Source organism: Chiloscyllium plagiosum, unplaced genomic scaffold (genome assembly GCF_037043375.1).
Source record: "Chiloscyllium plagiosum isolate Xiang-an unplaced genomic scaffold, Cpla_swu_hap1 HiC_scaffold_27, whole genome shotgun sequence".
In the NCBI taxonomy this organism is placed as follows: domain Eukaryota; kingdom Metazoa; phylum Chordata; class Chondrichthyes; order Orectolobiformes; family Hemiscylliidae; genus Chiloscyllium; species Chiloscyllium plagiosum.
In genome coordinates this window covers 3,869,249-3,891,144 of record NW_028270165.1, presented here as the reverse complement: position 1 = coordinate 3,891,144, position 21,896 = coordinate 3,869,249, and the positions used below count along the sequence as shown (strand labels likewise).

At 44.9% G+C, this 21,896-nt stretch overlaps 1 protein-coding gene and 1 long non-coding RNA gene across 2 annotated transcripts in view; one reads left to right on the top strand and one right to left on the bottom strand.

Annotated features, from left to right (window-relative positions):
• The window catches only part of LOC122545205 (uncharacterized), a 105,063-nt gene that overhangs the window by 29,276 nt on the left and 53,891 nt on the right, over positions 1–21,896 (bottom strand). The window contains 1 exon segment of the mRNA XM_087973884.1: positions 15,496–16,740. Coding sequence (XP_087830010.1) covers positions 15,496–16,383 — 888 coding nt within the window. The 5' untranslated portion in view covers positions 16,384–16,740.
• Positions 954–14,779, top strand: LOC148142894 (uncharacterized). Its single transcript, XR_015751047.1, has 3 exons — positions 954–1,036; positions 4,410–4,481; positions 13,080–14,779. It is a non-coding gene; the product is annotated as an uncharacterized LOC148142894 (long non-coding RNA).

Below are 21,896 nucleotides of genomic sequence, written 5' to 3'. Positions count from 1 at the left end.
CAATTATTCCCTTCTCGTGAAGGAATTAACATTTTGGAATTAAATTGCCATTGGCCAACAGAACCATTGCAATTTTTGGGAGATTGTGTGCAATTCGGGTCTCCCTCCTATTGGAAAGATGTTGTGAAGCTGAAAAGGGTTCAGAAAAGATTTACAATGATGTAGCCAGGGGGTTTGAGTGATAGCGAGAGGCCAAACAGACTGGGGCTATTTCCCCTTGCGCGCCGGAGGCTGAGAGGTGACCTTATAGACGTTTATAAAAGCATGAGAGGCATGGATAAGGTAAATAGACAAGGCCTTTTTCTTGGGATGGGAGAGTCCAGAGCTAGAGGGTAACAGGTTCAGGGTGAGGGCTGTGGGATGGGGTGCAGATTTAAAAGGGACCTCTGGCATCTTTTTCATTCAAAGCGTGGTGCTTGCAATGAATGAGCTACCAGAGAAAGTGGTGGAGGCTGGTACAATTACAGCATTTAAAAGGCATCTGGATGGGTATTTGAATTGGAAGGGTACAGAGGAATAGAAGCCAGGTGCCAGCAAACGGGGCGATATTAATTTGGGATATCTGGTCGGCATGGACAAGTTGGACTGAGAGTTTCTGTGCTGTATATCTCTGACTCTGGCTATCCACTAGACATTTGCCTCGTCTGTATGTTCAGTCTCTCTCTGGTGTCGGTGTCAAAGCCTTAATATCTCATTCCACTCCCACCTCCTGGGATGTTAACCATTTCGTGTCTGGTTTTTTCTCAAGAAGCTGTATTGCAAGTTCAACCTGAATTTGCACTTGTTTTACTCCCCAGAATCAGACCTGCTCACTCTCGGCAATATCCCAATGTTGTTGTGAAAGATATTAACTTTCAGGTGGAGTTATCCAAATTTCAGTGATGTCAGTCCTGACGTTTTTGCTTTTCTGCCCCTGTAAGATGCTGAATCAGCCCCTTCAGGAGAATTTGTTAGAGCAGAGTGAGAACAGAAGGGGAGAGAGAGTGGGATGGTGCTTTCAAATTTATGAAATAACAAAAGAAAAGAATGTTCAACGGCAAGTAAAATTCCTTGTTCTGAATTTCTACCCTGGACTGACAGTGACGACTTTTGTAATCTCTTTTAACAGAGTATTTGAAGATCTGAAGACCGAAGTTTCAACATCAGCTGATGAAGGGCTTATGCCCGAAACAGACTTTGCTGCTCCTCAGATGCTGCCTGACCTGCTGTGTTTTGCCAGTGCCGCACTTTCCGACTCTGACTATCCAGTGTCTTCAATCCTCACTTTGATGTCAATGTCTGACAGTCATTCAATCCATTGAGACCGCAACAATTTTCAACTATGGATCTATGAGAAGGAGCAAAGCTTTTGGTTCCTGCTTGAGTGCGTTTTCAGTATCAGTGGGACTGGATGAGAGACCCTACTGTTGCAGCGCACTGAGTGTGCAGCCTGAAACAGATATACAGGCCTGGAAAGTGGAATTCACAGCAGGAAGGGCCTGTACACAACTTTGTGTGCAGCTGAAGCTTTAGCCATGAAGAAACCCGAGGAATCCTGCCCTGTGGAGAAACCGTGGAAGTGTGGCAACTGCGGAAAAGGCTTCTGTTTCCCGTCTGTGTTGGAGACTCATCGGCGCATTCACACCGGGGAGAGGCTGCACTAAGTTTCCAATGTCATGTATCAGATGGAGCAGTGAATGACTAGCTAATATCATTTGAAATTGTAAATTTTTCAGGAGTGCGGTTACTGCGTCATTTCATCGGCATCGTAATGTTTACAGACAGCACCGGGAGGTATGGGCTGTCTCCACTAGAAATGATGTGGAGGAGCCAGTGTTAGACTGGGGTAAACAAAGTTAAAAACACAATACCAGTTATAGTCCACTAGGTTTATTTGGAAGCACTAGCTTTCAGAGCGATGCTCCTTCATCGGGTAGCTGTAGAACAGGATCATAAGACACAATTTATAGCAAAAGATCACAGTGTCATGCAACTGATGGGATATATTGAACAAATCTAGAATGATAGTAAGTCTTTCATCTTTTAGAATGGGTTGCAGGTTTCAGTTCATTCATATGTAAACCCCAGAACTACTTTTAAGTCCCCATTCTCAAATGTTTTATAAAGGTTTTATAAAAATAGGTGACATCTCAGCTCATATAATGCATGAAAGGTGTGAGGTTCAAGTCTGTCTGTATCCCACTCTTGTTTGAATCAGACTGGTTCTATTTCCAAAGTAGGAATTTATAAAATATTACATGGATTAACTGCCTGCAGATCGTGCACTTTTTGAGCAAAATTGAATGTATCTGCAAATTCACCCCATAGACTATTATCTGTGTGTGAGTGTGTGTGTATGTTTGCGTGTGTGCATGCTTGGTAAAGTGAGAGTGTGATTGGAGTATAAGTCTGTCAGAGGGTGAGTATTTTGGTTGCGGTGGGTGGTGCATATGTGTGTGTGTCTGAGAGACAGCATGTTTATGACAGAGTTGTGGATAAAAGCGAGGGGTTGCATTTTGCTAAAACAAGGGCAGGACTTGTACAGGTAATGGTAGGGCACTGGGTCGTGTTGTAGAACAGAGAGACATGGTGGCTTTCAGGTACATTGTTCTTGAAAGGTGCATTGCTGGGACACAGGATGGTTAAGAAGGCATTTAGCAGCATTGCCTTCATTGTTCACACCGTTGAGATAGGATTTGGGACATCATGTTGAGGATGTCCAGGATGTTGGTGAAGCCACTTTGAGTGCTGAGTACAGTTCTGGTTGCCCTGTAATAGGAAGAATACTATTGGAGTGGGTTTGGAAAACATTTTCCAGGATGTTGCCAGGACTGGAGGGATTGAGTTATAAGGAGAGACTGGGACTTTTTTCAGTGGAGTGCAGGAGGTTGAGGGGTGACCTTATTGAGACTTAGAAAATCATGAGTGGTGTCGGTAAGACAAACAGCAAAAATAGCGACAAGCATGTACGGTTATGTCAAGCTACAGGAGAACACAATTGTGGCTCTACTCTTTTTTTTCCCTATTAGCATTTGACCACTTAAAATCTGTCAGTAACAGCAGCATCTCCAGAGCATACTGCACATGCTCCTCGGTGTCAGCAAGGTCTGTGCGGGTTAGCCGGTGTCAGCAAAAACTGCATGCTCATCGCTGTCCCCGGAAACGGCTCGTGACCTTCATGGACCAATGGAGAGCATTGGTGGACTGAAAGGAAACTTATCCTCCTGCCAATCAGAGCCCCCCTACTGTCTGAATGTGGAAGGTGGACCATGTCCTTCTGAAGCTGCTGCTGTTCCTCTCTCTCTAAATGAAGATTGAGCTTCACCCCAGACTAACTTCCTTCCTTTGTCCAACATCTGTGAGTATGGCACTCTTTTCTCACCCTCTTTTTCCATTTATATTTCATTCGGAGCTTCAGTTGTTGACTTGCAGCAACTGAAACGGAAGAGAGTGAATCGGGGGGGGGGGGGGGGGTGGCAGGGGCAGACTCTGGAAATGTTGGAGAAATGACTACTGCAGATGCTGAAGATCAGAGTCGAGAGTGTGGTGTTGGAAAAGCACAACAGGTCAGGCAGCATCAAGGGAGGGTATGAAGGAATGGAGACTTTCAGCTTCTGCAGAATGAGAGAAAAAGAGTTCACTATAAATTAGAATTGATCAGATAGGCCAATGGGAGATGGAGTTTAATTTAGAGAAATACATTTTGGTCAAGCAATCCAGGCAGGACTGACTGGGGAGTGTTGCAGAATAAAGAGACCTTGGAGTGCAGGTTCATACTTCATTGAAAATGGAGTCTCAGGTAGACAGAATAGTGAAGGCAGTGTTTGGTATGCTTTCCGTTATTGGTCACAGCATTGAGTATGGGAGGTCACGTTGTGGCTGTGTTGGACATTGGTTAAGCCACATTTGGAATGCTACATCCATTTCTTGTCTCCTGTCTATCGGAAAGATGTTGTGAAACTTTGAAAAGGGTCAGAAAAGATTTACAAGGCTGTTGCCAGAGTTGGAGGGTTTCAGCTACAAGGAGAGGCTGAGTAAGCCAGGGATATTTTCTCTGCAGGGTCAGAGGCTGAGGATAAATAGACAAGGTCGTTTCCCTGGAGTCAGTGGCGGGGTTGGGGGGCGGAGGGAATAGAGACATAGGTTTTCAGTGAGAGGGGAAAGATATGAGCTCTGAGGGGCAACTTTTCCACGCAGAGTGTGGTGCATTTAAGGAGTAAGCTGCCAGAGGAAGTGGTGGACACTCATACAATTGCAACATTTAAAAGGCATCTGGATGGGTTTATGAATAGGAAAGGTTTGGAGGGATATGGGTCAGGTGCTGGCAAGTGGGACTAGATTGGGTTAGGATATCTGCTCCGCATGGACAGGTTCGAGTGAAGGGTCTGTTTCTATGCTGTACATCTATGACTCTGTCTATTTGATTACAGATGCTGCTCCTCTCTCTGAATGAAGATTGAGCTTCACCCCAGACTGCAACTTTCTTCCTCTGTCCAACATCTGTGAGTAAAATACTCTCTTTTCTCACCCACTTTTTCAATTTATTTTTTCATTCTGGGGTTCAATTGTTGACTTGCAGCAACTGAATGGAAAGGGAGTGAATCCAGGGAGGGGACAGACTCTGGAACAGTTGGTCCAGGTCTGTGTCTCGATTGACAATATAGACAGTCAGGAGGCTGGAAGAACACAGCAAGCCAGGCAGCATCAGGAGGTGGAGAAGTCGACGTTTCAGGTGTAATCCTTCTTCCGGATGGGGGATGGGTGTAGAACAAGATGCAGATAATGGGGCGCCGGGGGCAATGTGTTGAAGTGGGGATTGGTGAAGACAGAGGGGACGACCTGATGGTCGATGGGAGGAAGGAATCTGGTTGGTGGCAGGGAAGACTGAATGAGAGGGGCAGAGGCCGTGAAGGGAGTTGGGGATGGGAGGGGAGAAATTAGACAACTCCAGGTGGAAGATGAGGTGTTGTTCCTCCAATTTGTGGATTGGATCGTTGTGGCAATGAAGGAGGCCAAAGCTGGTCATGTCAGAAAGGGAGAGGGAACAGGAATTAAAATGGGTGGTGACTGGGACATCTGGTCAGCCTTTGCAGACCCTCTTGCCCTTCCTTGTTTTAGCAAAATGCAACCCCTGGCTTTTATCCACACCTGTCTTATGCACATACTCTCTGACACACGCACATCCCCAATACTCACCCTCGCACAGGCTGATACTCCATAACACTCACTTCACCAAGCAAGCACACATGCAAAAACACACTCACGCACAAACTCACAAACGCACCTGTGCTGCCCTGCATAGTTTGCAGAAATCTCTTCTCTCCAGAGAATCCCCACAGTGTGGAAGCAGGTTACTCGACCCAACGAGTCCATCCGACCCTCCAGAAAGTAACTCCCCTACCCCCATTTCTCTACATTCACCCCTGACTAATGCACCTAACCTGGACATCCCTGGGCACGATGGGTAATTTGAGCATGGCCAATCCACCCTAACCTGGACAAAGTTTAAAAATCACATAATATATTGGGTGTGGGCGTTTGCACTCCCCTTTTGATTTTCTTAAAAACCTCCTCCTCTGCTTTTGGTTGCACTTCAGTCCCACGCTCCGGATCTTCGGGCACCCGGTACGGAGGAGGGAGGGCAGGTCTGAAGACCTCCTCGTAGGTCTGCTCCTGGGCCTGGCCAAACTGGCCATCAACAGGTCCAGGCAGCGGGCTGTGGAGGGGGTCGTTAGGGCCGACTGCCTGCCCCTCTTCCGCGGTTACGTTAGAGTCCGGGTGTCCTTGGAGAAAGAGCACGCGGTGTCCACCAACACCCTGGAGTTGTTCAGGGAGAGGTGGGCGCCGCAGGGAGTGGAGTGCATTATTTCCCCCTCCAACTCTATTTTGATTTAGTCCCTACCCTCCCCTTCACTGTTTTGATCACACAGCGCTGCCCTTTGATGTGAAAGGCACTGCTTGTCACTGGCCATTCGGGTATTTTCCTATCTTCCTGGTGGTGGAAATTGAATAAAGATTCGTTCACTTTGTGTCTTTCACGGTGTCTCATACCTGCACACACACACCATGGGTGCTGGGGGAAAAAAAAGCACTACCGCGGTTAGTGTGGGGTTAAAAAAAAACAGAGTAAAAAAAAATAAACAGGAGTAAAATAAAAATCACATAACACCAAGCTATTTGGAAGCACTGGCTTTTGGCACAAAACTCTTTCATCAGGTGGTTGTGGAGAATAAGATCATAAGGGACAGAATTTATGGAAAAACATTGCAGTGTCCTGCCACTGAAATTATATATTGAATAAACCTGGATTGTTAAGTCTTCCATCTTTTCAAATGGGTTGCAGGCATCATTAATATGTAAATCTCCAACTTCCTGTAAGGCACTTCTCAACATAACTTAAGGTTTTGTAACAAAAGATGACATCTCAGCTCAGACAAAGCATTAAATGTGTGAGGTCAGAGTCCAAACCTTGTTCTATTTCCAAAGTCAAATTTACAAAATATTCTATGTATTGACTGTCTGCAGATTGTGCATTTTTAAGCAAAATAGAATGTATCTGCAAATAAAAATTCACCCCCATGGACTTGTGTGTACGCGCGCGCAAGAGAAAGAAAGTCTACTTCCGTGCTGTACGTGTCTATCTCTATTTGATAAGATGCTTCATTTCTGGTGTAAATATTGTAAATCATAGCTGGGTACTAACAGTTATATGTAAGGGAGAGAGAATCCTCAAGTTGGGCACAATCAGAATCCTGGGAGAGCCCTATTTCTGGTTTGCTTCCTAATGAACAGACATTAAGCACTAGCACCTATTTATTTCTCATGTTGTTGTTTCATTTTTCTTGTTTGATTCTCTGCTATGACTACACTTTTGTGTCTGGTTGGTTGGGAGACTGGGAGATTGTGCATTGGGCTTTGATTGACTGACTGAATATTTTATTGTTCCAGAAGGTGTAAAAAAAGAGGGGGTGGGCGTCAAAGCTTCAGCAGAAATCCAGTAGAGCTAAGAACAGACTGACATCTCATTCTCTGGGAACAGGGAGATCAGAGGACAGAGAAATGAGGACCTGAAATCAGAGCGGATACCAGACTACCCTGTGGTCAGGGCTTCGATTAGCAGTGGCAACCCTCTACCTTTACCTAGCTTCCCATTTGACTACCCCCTCGATATTCAGGATCCAATCCTTGTCATCCTGAAGCCATGTTTCTGTAAGGAGTCTCCGATCATAATTATTCTCTTCAATGTGTGCAGACAATTAATTTACTTTTGTTACAGTGCAGCACACATGCAGAAACACCACTTTTTGTTTCCATTTTTGTGATCTTCAGAATCCAGTTTTGATTGCTGGTATATTTACTCTCCTTGTCCCTTTCTATCATTCTCTGATGTTAATTTCCCACATCACTACATTGCTCACCAGCCTTGATTTGGATTGGCCAGGCAAAATTGCTCATCATGTCCAGGGATGTGCAGGTTAGGTGGGTTAGCCATGGGAAATGCAGGGTTATAGTTTCATAGTAATAGAAGCAGGAATAGGCCATTTGGTCCATCCAGCCTGCTCCACCATTCATTAAAATAATGGTAAAACTATCTATCGTCTCAGCTCCTCCTCCCTGCATTATCCCAACTATCCTTAATTAACCTACCTGCAAAAACCTAACCAACTGTGTCTTCAATATACTTAATGAGGCTGTCTCTCCTGCTTCCTTGGGCAGAGAATTCCATAGATTGACTACTATCCAGGAAAAATAGTTCCTCCTCATCTCTGTCCGAAATCCAGTCCTCCAAATTATGTGGCCTAGTCTTATCCACCAGCAGGGGGAAATGTCTGGATAAGGTAGGGTTTCATCCCTACAGTGCAGTGAATTCCTACTTTCCACCAAAGTCCTGTACATAACTGGATATTAATCTACCTACATCTAGGTGGATAGGCTGGGACTTTTCTCACTGGAGCACATGAGGTTGAGAGGTAACCTTAGAGATTTATAAAATCATGAGGGGGGATAGATGAGGTGAATGGTGGGTGTCATTCCCCACGGATGGGGATTTTAAGATTAGAGAGCAAACTTTGAAGGTGAGAGGAGAAAGATTTTAAAAAGACTTGAGGGGCAGCATTTTTCTTAAAAAAAGAGTGGTTTGTGTGTGGAATGAACATCCCGACAGTGGTGGATGCAGGTACAGTAACAACATTTAAAAGACATTTGGATAAGTACATGAATAGGAAAGGTTCAGAGGGATATGGGCCAAACACAGGCAGGTGTGACTAGTTCAGTTTGAGAACATAGTCAGCATGGATTAGTTGGACTCACTGGTCTGTTTCTATGCTGTATGACTCTGTAACAGTTCTGTACTGGTCTTAAAAGCCATTTTCTCACCTTCCCCCATAAATATCCTCCTCTTTGTTGTTCAAAAATCAGATGAACTCAGCCTTGAATATATTCAATGATCCCCTAACTGCAGGCAGGCATCCCCACTTCTGAACTCATTTCCACTTGCTAATATACCACTTGCATTGCTCGCTGCACCTGACAACTGGCATTGACTGTTGTAGAAGGACGCTGAGGCCTCTTTGTACATCTACACGTCATTCCTGATGAAGGGCCCGTGCCTGAAGCTTCAACTCTCCTCCTCATCGAATGTTGACTGAGCATTTCCAGTGCCACACTTTTCGAATCTGATCTCCAGCATCTGCTGTCCTCACTTTCTCCATATCCCAATATGTCACCATTTAAACAACGAACCTCTTTTCTGCTTTTTTTTTATACAGCAAAGGCTCTAACTTCACATTAGGGTATTGTATTTGCCATGTGTTTGCCAATTGTGGTCTTCGGGAGACAGAGGGTAAACGTGGGGAACGGTTCGCCGAGCGTCACAGCTGGGTCTGCAGAGGCCGACTGGACCTCCCAATCACCACCCATTTTAATTCCCCTTCCCAATCCCTTTCTGACATGACCATCTAAGGCCGCCTCCATTGCCACAACAAACCAAACCACAAGTTGGAGGAACACCACAACATCTTCCACCGGGGCAGCCTACAGCCTGGAGGACTCAACACTGAGTTCTCCAATTTCAAATAACCTCCTTCCCCACTCCTCAAATCCCTTCCCAGGCTCTTCCCCACCCCCACCCCTCTTTGCCACCAACCAGATTCCTTCCTCCCAGTGACCAACTAGTTTGTACCCTCTACCTGTCTCCACCTATCCCCAATTCACCACCCTGCTCCCAGCACACCCTTGTTCTGCAGCTCTTCCAACACCCATCCCCAGTCCTAAACAAGGGTGACACCCAAAGCAAGGAACATGCACAATGCTTGTTGACACAGAGGAACGTATGCAATATGCTCAGTGGTGATGCTGGCATTATTGACAGATTTTGAAGTGTCCAAATGCCAATAGGAGAAAAAAAAGGTAGAACCACAACTTTTTTCCCCATCTGGCTCGATATTTTGTGGCTTTTCCTTCTTGTCTGGCTGCTCAACTTTCTTATGTCTTTTCCCTAGTGTAGGGGGTGAAGGTCTGCACTAGAGGGCCTAGGTTCAGGGTGAGAGCAGAAAGATATAAAAGGTATTTAAGGGGCAACGTTTCCGTGCAGAGGGTGGTGCGTGAATGGAATGAGCTGCCCGAGGAAGTGGTGGCCGTGCTACAATTAAAGCACTTAAAATGTCTCTGGATGGGTATACGTTTAGGAAGGGCTTAGAGGCATGAGCCAAGTGCTGGCAAGTGGGACCGGATTAATTTAGGATATCTGGTTGGCATGGACGGGTTGGACCGAAGGGTCTGTTTCCGTGCTGTACATCTCTACCACTCTAAATAATAAAAATGTATACTTTGACAAATTATAAACTATATCCATGTTAATAAGGCTCAGTACACCACACACTTCACTAACCATTCTCAACAGGTCCTACCCCTTCAATGACTGAGGAACCTCCGACTCCAGAATGCTCCCCGGCTCCTGCCTGCTGTACAGCCGGTCGGTGTGGCCGTGACACAGCAGCTGCGCCAGGAAGGCGGCGGTGCCCAGTGACGGGTGTCTGCCCCGGGCCGCACGGCGCCATTTTCCTAACGGCCCCCGCTTCCCCGCTCGAGCGACTTCTCCTCCCAACCGCCTTCGCCCCCGCGTGACGTCTGCACGGGGGGGATGGGCGGGGCCGGGGGTCCTCACCGTCACCAAGCCACAGCCACCTCGCGCTACAACTGCTGCTACCTGAAGTGGGAAATCTGCATTTTAAAAGGGACATGGACATTTAACGGGCTATTTCTGCAAATAGATTGAAATGGACAAAATTACATTCAAAGGGATGTAGGCACATTCAAAATGGATATCTTAATATGCAAAATGTCGCAGTCACATCTAAATGAATCTACATTTCGAAGCGACGTTGCCCTATTTATAAGTAGAAATGACCCTTTAAGAGACATAGTCATCTCGAGGGGCAAGATTGCGCTTAGAGGAACACAACACATTTAAAGGGCATAACTACATTTGAAGGGGCATTTTTATATTTAATAAGACACATTGAAATCTCATAATTAAAAGTACATGGTAATATTTAGAAAGCGTGACCATGTTCGAAATAGTGCAGCCACTTTATAAGAAAAGGGATTTGGGCTGGGGCGTGGGGGAGAAGGGGCGGGTGGATAAGATTTAATTTTTAAGAAAGTAAGCAAGTTATTATGATTTGGAATGATCTTGAAGGGATGATGGCAGCAGTAAGTGGCAAATGATAATACAAAATTCTTGAAAAGAAAATGATTCCAGATATATGCGGATGCAGGAAAATAATTCAACAAAAGAGCCATTACAAATTTATGGAGCAAACAATATCTTTGAGAGATATTAATGGGAGCATCAATATTTAAGTAGGAATTCCAATTTTTGTTCTCCTCCCAAAAATCTGTCTTGTCAGGGTGCAGTGTAAGCCAGTACAACTTGTTATGCCACAGTAGGCCTTGCAACTCAACCTCATTGTGTCCTCACCTAATATTCATATGGGTGCTTAGCAGTCAAGTTTTCAAGGGAAAGAGGGGATGATGAAAAATACTGGCTCTGCCAGTGATGCTCACATTCCATGAACAAATAAGTGCTGCACACTACATGTGTCAGAATTAAATGATCAGAAAAATTCTGAACTCACTACAAACAGTTTGTGCACAATGCCGTTATTTCTACTTTTTCTTATAATTTTGATTGCGATTTAGTCTGTACCAAATTAAGAGCAGCCTTGGTTTCCGTTTCATTGGCAATTCTACATGTTGACTTTCTATTATCACAATCTCTTTGACATTCTTATATGTATTTAAAATTAATCTTCAGATTGTTCACAACCAGACCGAAAATTCACAGCTTAAAAAACATTTTGGCATTTGATGAAGTTATTTGGGCAATAGCAATAGCAAATGAAATATCAAAGAAATACAAAGTTATGAGGAGGGTTACATATCTTGTTTAACCAAATACAATGGCAGTGCAGAGAATTTCAGAAATGCACAATAAATATTCACAGTGTACCCCTTAATCAACTCATTCAAGAATTTCAAATTGTGTTTGAGGCAATTCAATGGCAACATTTGTTTGTTAATACACTCACCATAAATTGTGAATATGATTTTGGTAATAATCTATGTTTAATCCCCAATGGAGCAATTAAGTGCAAAGTTACTTTCAACCATTCAATAAAACACTGCAAATTTTATTTCATATGAAAATACAATCATTTTATAAAATCTTTACAAAGGAAACATATTAAGCAAAATAGCTTTCCTGGGTGTCAATATTTACAACATTTATGCAGCTATTATTTGGCAATCGACCAACTAATTGAAATAATTTCAGAATAAATTAGCTGTTTCATTATTATACATTGAGATATTTTAATTAAAGTGTCACAAAGGAAATCTTTAATACAAAGCAAAGTTAGATAAAATACAAAAGTATCTTGCAGAATTCACTTCAAATCGTATCTGTTGAATCACAAAAACATGATGCTCAATGTACCAAATGATGGACAATCACTGGTAATGATGGAAAAACATTGTAAAGAATGTATATATCTCAATTATATCTTAAATGAATATTTACTCTGCCTTGGACAACAACAACTGAAAATTGTTTTGACAAATTGAAAACTACAATAGCAAAGCTTTAGAAAATCCTCCACTGAGCCAAATCTTGAATAAAAGTTTTTTTCAGGAAATTCTTTAAAGATTTCAGGCTTCTCCAGCTTCAATTAGCTGAAGAAGAAAAAAATGCATCTGGTTGGAGACATGAATAGAAAAGAATCAGAGGGCTATGCACCAAATGCTGGCAAATGGGTCACTAGATTAATTTAGGATATTTGGTTGTCTGGACTGAAGGGTTTGCTTCTGTGCTCTACAACTCTATGACTCTATTTCTACATAGTCAGAATCAATTTCACAAAACTAGGATTAGGCCATTCATCCTTTACAACCTGTCTTGGGCTGTGGCCTAACTACGCATGTTTCAATGCAAGTTTCAGAAAGATTTCAGCAGCTCTTTTCAAAAAGTGAACATGCTTTCAGACTTTAACAATGTTTCTGAATATATCAATGTAACTATTCTCAATGTTAAAGATCAGCCATTTCAGAATGTCATTTAAACGTAGAGCTTTTCTAACAATAGGTGTGAATTCTGTGTGTCCCAATATCGAGTCAGACTGACATTGTTGTTCGAAAAGCTCTGCATTTAAATGACATTCTTGAAGGTAATTTGAAACAAGTTCTGGGATTAACATACCAAAGAACAGAAGCCCATTCTAAAATACGAAAGATTTAATCTAAAATTGTTTAGTGAAGGACATCTCCATGACCGTGGACTCCTTTGGCTATAAATTCTGTAATCATGATCTTACTGTCCACGACCACCTGATGAAAGAGCAGCACTCTGAAATGGAGTGATCAGTACCAGTCTCATCGGAGTGCAGAACCAACTCAACTGACGGAACAAACAAAACAACTTTTCAGTTTGCTTTTTAGATGTGACATCTTCTCTCCCTCCCTCTCTGGTGACCCAACAGGACTACCAGAGCTGGAAGTACCATTCTCGAAATACGATTGCTAACCTACAGTTTTCTTTTAAGGATTTAAAAGCTGCTAGCCTGATCTCGCACAAAGCACAAAAACAGACTGTTCACCCGTGTCTGCGCAGAGGAGAAATTTCAGGAGGAACAGATCACAAAATAACAACTGTTACCAGTCCCACAACACGTGTTTCCTTGGACAAAGTTAAAAATCTCACAACACCAGGTTATAAACCAACAGATTTATTGAAACACTAACGTTTGGAGCACTGCTCTTTTATCAGGTTGGTTGTGGAGAATGAGATCATGATCATGGCATTTATAGCCAAAGGACTCCAGTGTCATGGAGATGTGATATATTAAACAATTTTAGATTAAATCTTTCATCTTTTAGAATGGGTTTCTGCTCTTTGGCATGTTAATTCCAGAACTTGTTTTTAATTACCTTCTCAAGAAAGTCATTCAAATGCACAGTTTTTCTAACAATAGGTGTGAATTCTGTCTGGGTCCCAGGGTTGAGTCAGACGGACATTTTTCTTAGAAATGTTGTGCATTTAAATTACATTCTGAGAAGATAGTTTTTAGATTAGGGTGTAGGTTAGGCTGGATTGGCCATGCTAAATTACCCTTATTGTTCAGGATATGCAAGGTAGGGTGGATTAGCTATGAGAAATATGAAGTAAGGGGGTGGGTCTGGGTGGCAATGGTGCTGAATGCCTTCTTAACCATCCAGTCTACCAGTTCTTTGCAGGTTGCATAACTATGTATCTGAACCCTCCCAGGTCTCTGTTTTAAGTCCTGTCCTTCCTCGTTTTAGTAAACTGCAATCCCTTGCTTTTTTTTTAGATTAGATTAGATTAGATTACTTACAGTGTGGAAACAGGCCCTTCGGCCCAACAAGTCCACACCGACCCGCCGAAGCGCAACCCACCCATACCCGTACATGTACCCCTTTTTACCTAGCACTACGGGCAATTTAGCACAGCCAATTCACCTGACCTGCACATCTTTGGACTGTGGGAGGAAACCGGAGCACGCGGAGGAAACCCACGCAGACACGGGGAGAATGTGCAAACTCCACACAGTCAGTCGCCTGAGTCGGGAATTGAACCCGGGTCTCTGGCGCTGTGAGGCAACAGTGCTAACCACTGTGCCACCGTGCCGCCCACAAGCGGCTCATACCTCTCTCATATACGCACACCCTAACATGCTCACACTCCCAGACTTATACTCCATCACACACTCACTTTACCAAGCATGCACACACTCTTACATGCACTCACACACAAACTCACATGCACACACACAACTCTATGGAGTGAATTTGTATTGGCAGAATTATATTTGCAGATACTTTCAATTTTGCTCACAAAACGCACAATCTACAGGCAGTCAATCCATGTAATATTTTATATATTCCTACTTTAAAAACAGAACTAGTCTGATTCAAGATTGGGATACTGACAGACTCTAACCTCACAACTTTAATGTATTGTGTGAGCTGAGATGTCACTTTTTAAAAAAAAAATAAAACCATAAGTCATCTCAAGAACATGACTTAGATGTTGTTCTTGGATTTACATATTAATGAACCGAAACCTGCAACCCATTCTAAAAGGCATCAGTTGCATGACACTATGAATTTTGCTATAAGATTTGTGTCTTATGATCCTGCTCCACAGCTACCTGTGGAAGGACCGGCACTCCGAAAGCTCGTGCTTCCGAATAAATCTGTTGGACTATAACCTGGTCTTGTGTGATTTTTAATTTTATCCACCCCAGTCCAATACTGGCACCACCACATCGTTTCTAGTGAACACAGCCCATACCTCCCAGTGCCGCCAGTGAACTTTACAATGCCAATAAAACAACACAGTATCTGCACTCCTGAAAAATTTACAATTTCTAATGATACTAGCTACCCAATCACTGCTCCACCCGATACACAACATTGAAAACTTAGTGCAGGAGGCTGAAAGAAATGAACAGCTTTAAAACAAAAAACCTCTTGGAGCTCAAAGCTTTCAATGAGAGTCTGAGCCCGCAGTAAGTTCAGTAACCTTTATTGCGACCCAACTTTGTTAAAGCTTCAGATCCTCCCCAGCAAAAAAAGTGTAGAAAAAGTAGCTGCTTTTTAAACAGCTCAAAGTCAAACTGCGCATAATCCTCACTCCCCACCCCTCCACCCATCCCACCTCACTTTCTTTACTGTTGGTCATCACCAAGTTGTCCTTTGTAATTGGATCCTTGGTACAGCTGTAACCTGGAGGAAGTATTGCCTCACTCAGCAATTTCACCCCACCCTAAAAACGGTTTCATCATCAGATTCTGAACTCCAGATTTCTGACCGAATTCCAATTCCGTGATCTGCCGCGGCTGGATTCAAGCTCAGGAGTCCCAGGAACTGGGTTGATAGTCCAGTCCCTAATGGCACTCGGTTGTTGCTCCTTCAATCACCCTGCGATGGCAATTGAACTCGTTGGTGCCTCCGCAGGTGGGAGGAGCGGGTGAAGGCCTTCCCACACTCTGTGCAGCCGAAGGGCTTCTCCCCAGTGTGGATCCGCTGGTGGGTCTGGAGATTGGAGGAATCGCTGAACCCCTTCCTGCACTCAGGGCAGCTGAAGGGCCACTCTCCTGTGTGAACCTTCTGGTGTCTCAGCAGGATGGAGGAATTGCTGAAGGCCTTCCCGCACTCTGTGCAGGGGAATGGCCTCTCCCCCATATGGATCCGCCGGTGGGTCAGCAGAGTAGCGGAATTGCTGAAGGCCTTCCTGCACTCGGGGCAGCTGAAGGGCTTCTCCCCAGTGTGGAGACGCTGGTGCTTCCACAAGTTGCTCACCTGACTAAATCTCTTCCCGCACTTGGGGCAGATGAATGGCCTCTCCCCCGTGTGGACCCGCTGGTGAGTCAGCAGGTGGGAGGAATTGCTGAAGGCCTTCCTGCACTCGGGGCAGCTGTAGGGCCTCTCCCCCGTGTGGACCCGCCAGTGGGTCAGCAGGTCAGAGGAATGTCTGAATGCCTTCTTGCACTCGGAGCAAGAAAACGGCCTCTCACCAGTGTGGAGTCGCCTGTGTGTCTGGAGGTTGAAGGAATTGCTGAAGGCTTTCCCGCACTCGGGACACGGGAACGGCCTCTCCCCTGTGTGGACCCGCTGGTGAGTCCGCAGGGCAGAGGCCTGGGTAAAGCCCTTCCCACACTCAGGGCAGCCGAAGGGCCTCTCTCTGGTGTGACTGCACCGATAAGTTTCCAGGGCAGATGGGACATAGAAGCCTTTCCCGCAGTCACCACACTTCCATGGTTTCTCCACAGGACAGGATTCCTCAGGTTTCTCCATGGCCGAAGCTTCAGCCGCACACAAACGCATGTAGAGCCCCTTCGCACCGTGATTTCCTCTTAACAGGCGGTATAGCTGTTACACACTCCACACTCAGTGCACTGCAACAGTAGGTCTCTCATCCAGTCCCACTGATACTGGAAATGTACTCGAACAGGAACCAAAAAGCTTTGCTCCTTCTCTCAGAATCGCAGTCAAAAATCGTTGTGGTCCTGATGGATTGAGTGACCGTCAGACATTGACACCAAAGTGAGGACTGCTGACTCTGGAGAGTCACTGTCAAAAAGCACGGCACTTGAAAATTCACAGCACATCAAGTAGCATCGAGGAGCAGGAGAGTTGACGTTACAGTTGATTTTGAAACTTCTGTCTTCAGATCTTCAAACGCTGTAAAAAGAGAATATAAAAGTCATCACTGTCAGTCCAGAGTAGAAATTCAGAACAAGCAATTCTGCTTTCTGGAGAACATTCTTTTCTTTTATTATTCCACAAAATTGAAAGCGCCATCCCATTCTCTCTCCCCCCTTCTGTTCTCACTCCAATCTAACTAATTCTCCTGAAGGTGCTGATTCAGGATCTGACAGGAGCAGAAAAGCAAAAACGTCAAGACTTATCTCTCTGAAACTCCACCTGAAAGTTAATATCTTTCACGTCATTGGCATAATGCTGAGAGTGAGCAGGTCTGATTTGGAAAGCAAAATAAAGTGTGCCAATTCAGGATGAACCTGCAATGCAGCTTCTTGAGGAACAACCTCAAGAAATGGTTAATGTCCCCAGGAAGGAGAGCATAATGAGACATCAAGGTATTAACACCGACACCAGAGAGAGAAACTGAACATACAGACGTGGCAAACGTTAGTGGAAAACCAGAGTCATATACACACAGAAACAGAAACAGGCACAGGCACTTCAGTCAAACTCTTCTGTGCTGACCAGATAGCCTAAATTAATCTAGTCACATTTGCCAGCAAATGTTCTCTGGCCCTCTGAACCGTTCGTATTGATACACCCATCCAAATGCCTTTTAAATGCTGTAATTGTCCCAGCCTCCACTACTTTCTCTGGCAGGTCATTCCGGACACACATTTACACCCGCCCAAGCCTCGTGAAATAGTTGCCTCCTTAGGTCTCTTTTAAATCTCCACGCCCCCTCACCATAAACCAATCACCCTCTCGTTCTGGACTCCCCCATCCCAAGGAAAAGACCATGTCTATTTACCCTATCCATGCTCCTTCTGATTTTATAAAAGTCTATAAGGTTACCCCTAAGATTCTGGCGCGGGCTGGGGAAAACAGCCCCACCCTATCCTTCTGTCCCTCCTCACCTGGGCAACTAAGACACATACCTGAATTTGCAGAGTCTGCGCCCTCCCTGGATTCACTCCAGTTGCTACCAGTGAACAGATTTTCTCCCTCTTAAGAGTTGCCCAGAGAAAGGGTTTTACTCTGAACCGAGCAGAGCCACTTCCGCGTTGTGACGTCATCGATGGGTCGAGGCGGCGGAGGGAGAGACAGGAAGGGGAGGGGCGAGCAGCGGGGAGGGGGCGGAGCGACTGGGTGGAGCGAGAGGCATGAACAGACGCGGAGCGCGGCCGGGACAGTGGGAGGAGCAAGTGTCGAGTGACGGCCTGCGAGACGGGGCGGGGCGAACGGCGGCTCCGCACTGCGCCTGCTCCGGATTGACGGCCCGCTCTGCCCTGCACAGTTTGCAAAAATCCTTTCCCTTCAGAGAATCCGCAGGTCACCCGGCCCAATGAGACCACACCGACCCTCCGAAGGGTAACCCACCCACATCCATTCCCCTTTCCCCTCCTGCCCGATATTTACCCCCCGAATAGACCTCACCTGCCCATACCTGGTCACTATGGGTAATTTAACATGGCGAATCCACCCTAATCTGCACATCCCTGGACCATGTGGGGCAATTTAGCATGGCCAATCCACCCTCACCCTTCACAGATTAACTACTCTCCGGGAAAAACAGCTCCTCCTCATCTCTACCTTAAATCTACTCCCCCTAATTTTATGGCCGAGTCTCATCCCCCAGCAGGAACTGCGAGACAGGGCAGGGAGCTGGTGGGCGTGGGTCGGGATGACATGCTCTTCAGAGGGGTTGAATGGCCTACTTCCACACTGTAGAGATTGAATGATTTACTGCAGTCGCCTTTTCCCCCAGATCACAGCGCGCAGAACCTCCCACCTTCCACCAAATCAAAAGACAAGTCCCACTCTGCCCTCTCGTATGTGTGTTATCTGTCTGATTAATCGTTTCCAGTGAATACGGCCCAAACCCCGCTGCTGTCAGTAAACTTTAAAATGCTCAGGAAACAATGAGGTATTGAAAACCGTAAGGTTTCTAATAATAACAGTGACTGATTCACTCCTTCTGATGTACAGCAGTGGAAATACAATGCTGGAGGCTGAAAGAAGTGAGCAGTTTAAAACAAGAACCCACCTAACCCTTCACTCAGCTCCCCACTCAGCACACTGTACTTACTGCCGGTAAACCTTAAACCACTTCATCCCCACAGTGCAATGAATTCCCACTTTCCATTAAAATTCTGGATGTACTCATTCACTCAGTTGCTGTCCCACAAATTAAAGATTTCACTGTAACTTGTTCTGTGCAATTAACCAGAATTGATCAGGGACCTCGAAGTGAAGGAGCCATTGGGAAGTAGTGACCATAATACATTAAGCTTCAATCTGCAATTTGAGAAGGAGAGGGTACAATCGGAAGTGACAATATTTCTGTTGAATAAAGGGAACTTTGGAGCTATGAGGGAGGAGCTGGCCAAAGTTCAATACCTTAGCAGGGATGACAGTGGAGGAACAATGGCAGATATTTCTGTGTATAATGCAGAAGATGCAGGATCAGTTCATTCCAAAAAGGAAGACAGATCCTAGGAGGAGGCATGGGTGGCCATGGCTGATGAGGGAAGTTAAGAAACATATAAAGTTAAAAGAGAAAAAGTATAACATAAGAAAGATAAGTGGGAAAATGGAGGACTGGGAAGCTTTTAAAGAACAACAGAGGACAGCTAAGAAGGAAATACACAGAGAAAAAATGAGGTACGAAGGTAAACTGGCCAAAAACATAAAGGAGGATAGTAAAAGCTTTTTTAGGTATGTGAAAGGCAAAAAAATGGTTAAGACTAAAATTGGGCCCTTGAAGACAGAAACAGGGGAATATATTACGGGGAACAAAAAAATGGCAGAAGAATTGAATTAGTACTTCAGATCTGTGTTCACTGGGGAAGACACAAGCAGTCTCCCTGAGGTAACAGTGGCTGAAGGACCTGAACTTAAGGGAATTTATATTTGCTATAATTTGGTGTTGGAGAGACTGTTAGGTCTGAAGGTTGATAAGTCCCCGGGGCCTGATGGTCTACATCCCAGGGTACTGAAGGAGGTGGCTCAAGAAATCGTGGATGCATTGGTGATTATTTTCCAGAGTTCGATAGATTCGGGATCAGTTCCTGCAGATTGGAGGGTGGCTAATGTTGTACCCCTTTTTAAGAAAGGTGGGAGAGAGAAAGCAGGAAATTATAGACCAGTTAGTCTGACCTCAGTGGTGGGAAAGATGCTGGAGTCTATTATAAAGGATGAAATTACGACACATCTGGATAGTAGTAACAGGATAGGTCAGAGTCAGCATGAATTTATGAAGGGGAAATCATGCTTGACTAATCTTCTGGAATTTTTTGAGGATGTAACTCTGAAGATGAACGAGGGAGATCCAGTAGATGTCGTGTACCTGGACTTTCAAAAAGCTTTTGATAAAGTCCCACATAGGAGGTTAGTGAGCAAAATTAAGGTGCATGGTATTGGGGGCAAAGTACTAACTTGGATTGAAAGTTGCTTGGCTGATAGGAAACAAAGAGTAGTGATAAACGGCTCCATTTCGGAATGGAAGGCAGTGACCAGTGGGGTACCGCAGGGATCAGTGCTGGGACCGCAGCTTTTTACAATATATATTAATGATATAGAAGATGGTATTAGTAATAACATTAGCAAATTTGCTGATGATACTAAGCTGGGTGGCAGGGTGAAATGTGAGGGGGATGTTTGGAGTTTACAGGGTGACCTGAACAGGTGAGGTGAGTGGTCAGATGCATGGCAGATGCAGTTTAATGTGGATAAATGTATGGTTATCCACTTTGGTGGCAAGAACAGGAAGGCATATGACTACCGAAATGGAATCAATTTAGGTAAAGGGGCAGTACAAAGAGATCTGGGTGTTCTTGTACACCAGTCAATGAAGGTAAGCATGCAGGTACAGCAGGTAGTGAAGAAGGCTAATAGCATGCTGGCCTTCATAACAAGAGGGATTGAGTATAGAAGCAAAGAGGTTCTTCTGCAGCTGAACAGGGCCCTGGTGAGACCACACCTGGAGTATTGTGTGCAGTTCTGGTCTCCAAATTTGAGGAAAGACATTCTGGCTATTGAGGGAGTGCAGCGTAGGTTCACGAGGTCAATTCCTGGAATGGCGGGACTACCTTACGCTGACAGACTGGAGCGACTGGGCTTGTATACCTTTGAGTTTAGAAGACTGAGAGGGGATCTGATTGAGACATAAAGATTATTAAAGGATTGGACACTCTGGAGGCAGGAAACATGTTTCCGCTAATGGGCGAGTGCCGAACCAGAGGACACAACTTAAAAATACGGGGTAGACCATTTAGGACAGAGATGAGAAGATACTTCTTCACCCAGAGAATGGTGGCTGTGTAGAATCCTCTGCCCCAGAGGGCAGTGGAGGCCCAGTCTCTGGTTTCATTTAAGAAAGAGTTGGATAGAACATAGAACATAGAACATAGAAGAATACAGCGCAGTACAGGCCCTTGGGCCCTCGATGTTGCGCCGATCCAAGCCCAAATAAACTACACTAACCCACTATCCTCCATATACCTATCCAATGCCCTCTTAAATGCCCATAAAGAGGGAGAGTCCACCACTGTTACTGGCAGGGCATTCCATGAACTAACGACTCGCTGAGTGAAGAACCTACCCCTAACATCAGTCCTATATCTACCCCCCCTTAATTTAAAGCTATGCCCCCTTGTAATACCCGACTCCATACGCGGGAAAAGGTTCATACTGTCTACCCTATCTAACCCCCTAATCATCTTGTACACCTCAATCAAGTCACCCCTAAACCTTCTTTTCTCTAGTGAAAACAGCTCCAAGTGCCTCAGTCTTTCCTCATACGATTTTCCTTCCATACCAGGCAACATCCTGGTAAACCTCCTCTGCACCCGTTCCAATGCCTCCACATCCTTCCTATAGTATGGCGACCAAAACTGCACACAATATTCCAGATGCGGCCGTACAAGAGTCTTATACAACTGCATCATGACCTCAGGACTCCGGAACTCAATTCCTCTACCAATAAAAGCCAGTACGCCATATGCCTTCCTCACCGCACTATTTACCTGGGTGGCAACTTTCAGAGATCTGTGTACATGGACACCAAGATCCCTCTGTTCATCCACACTACCAAGTATCCGACCATTAGCCCAGTACCCCATCTTTTTGTTATT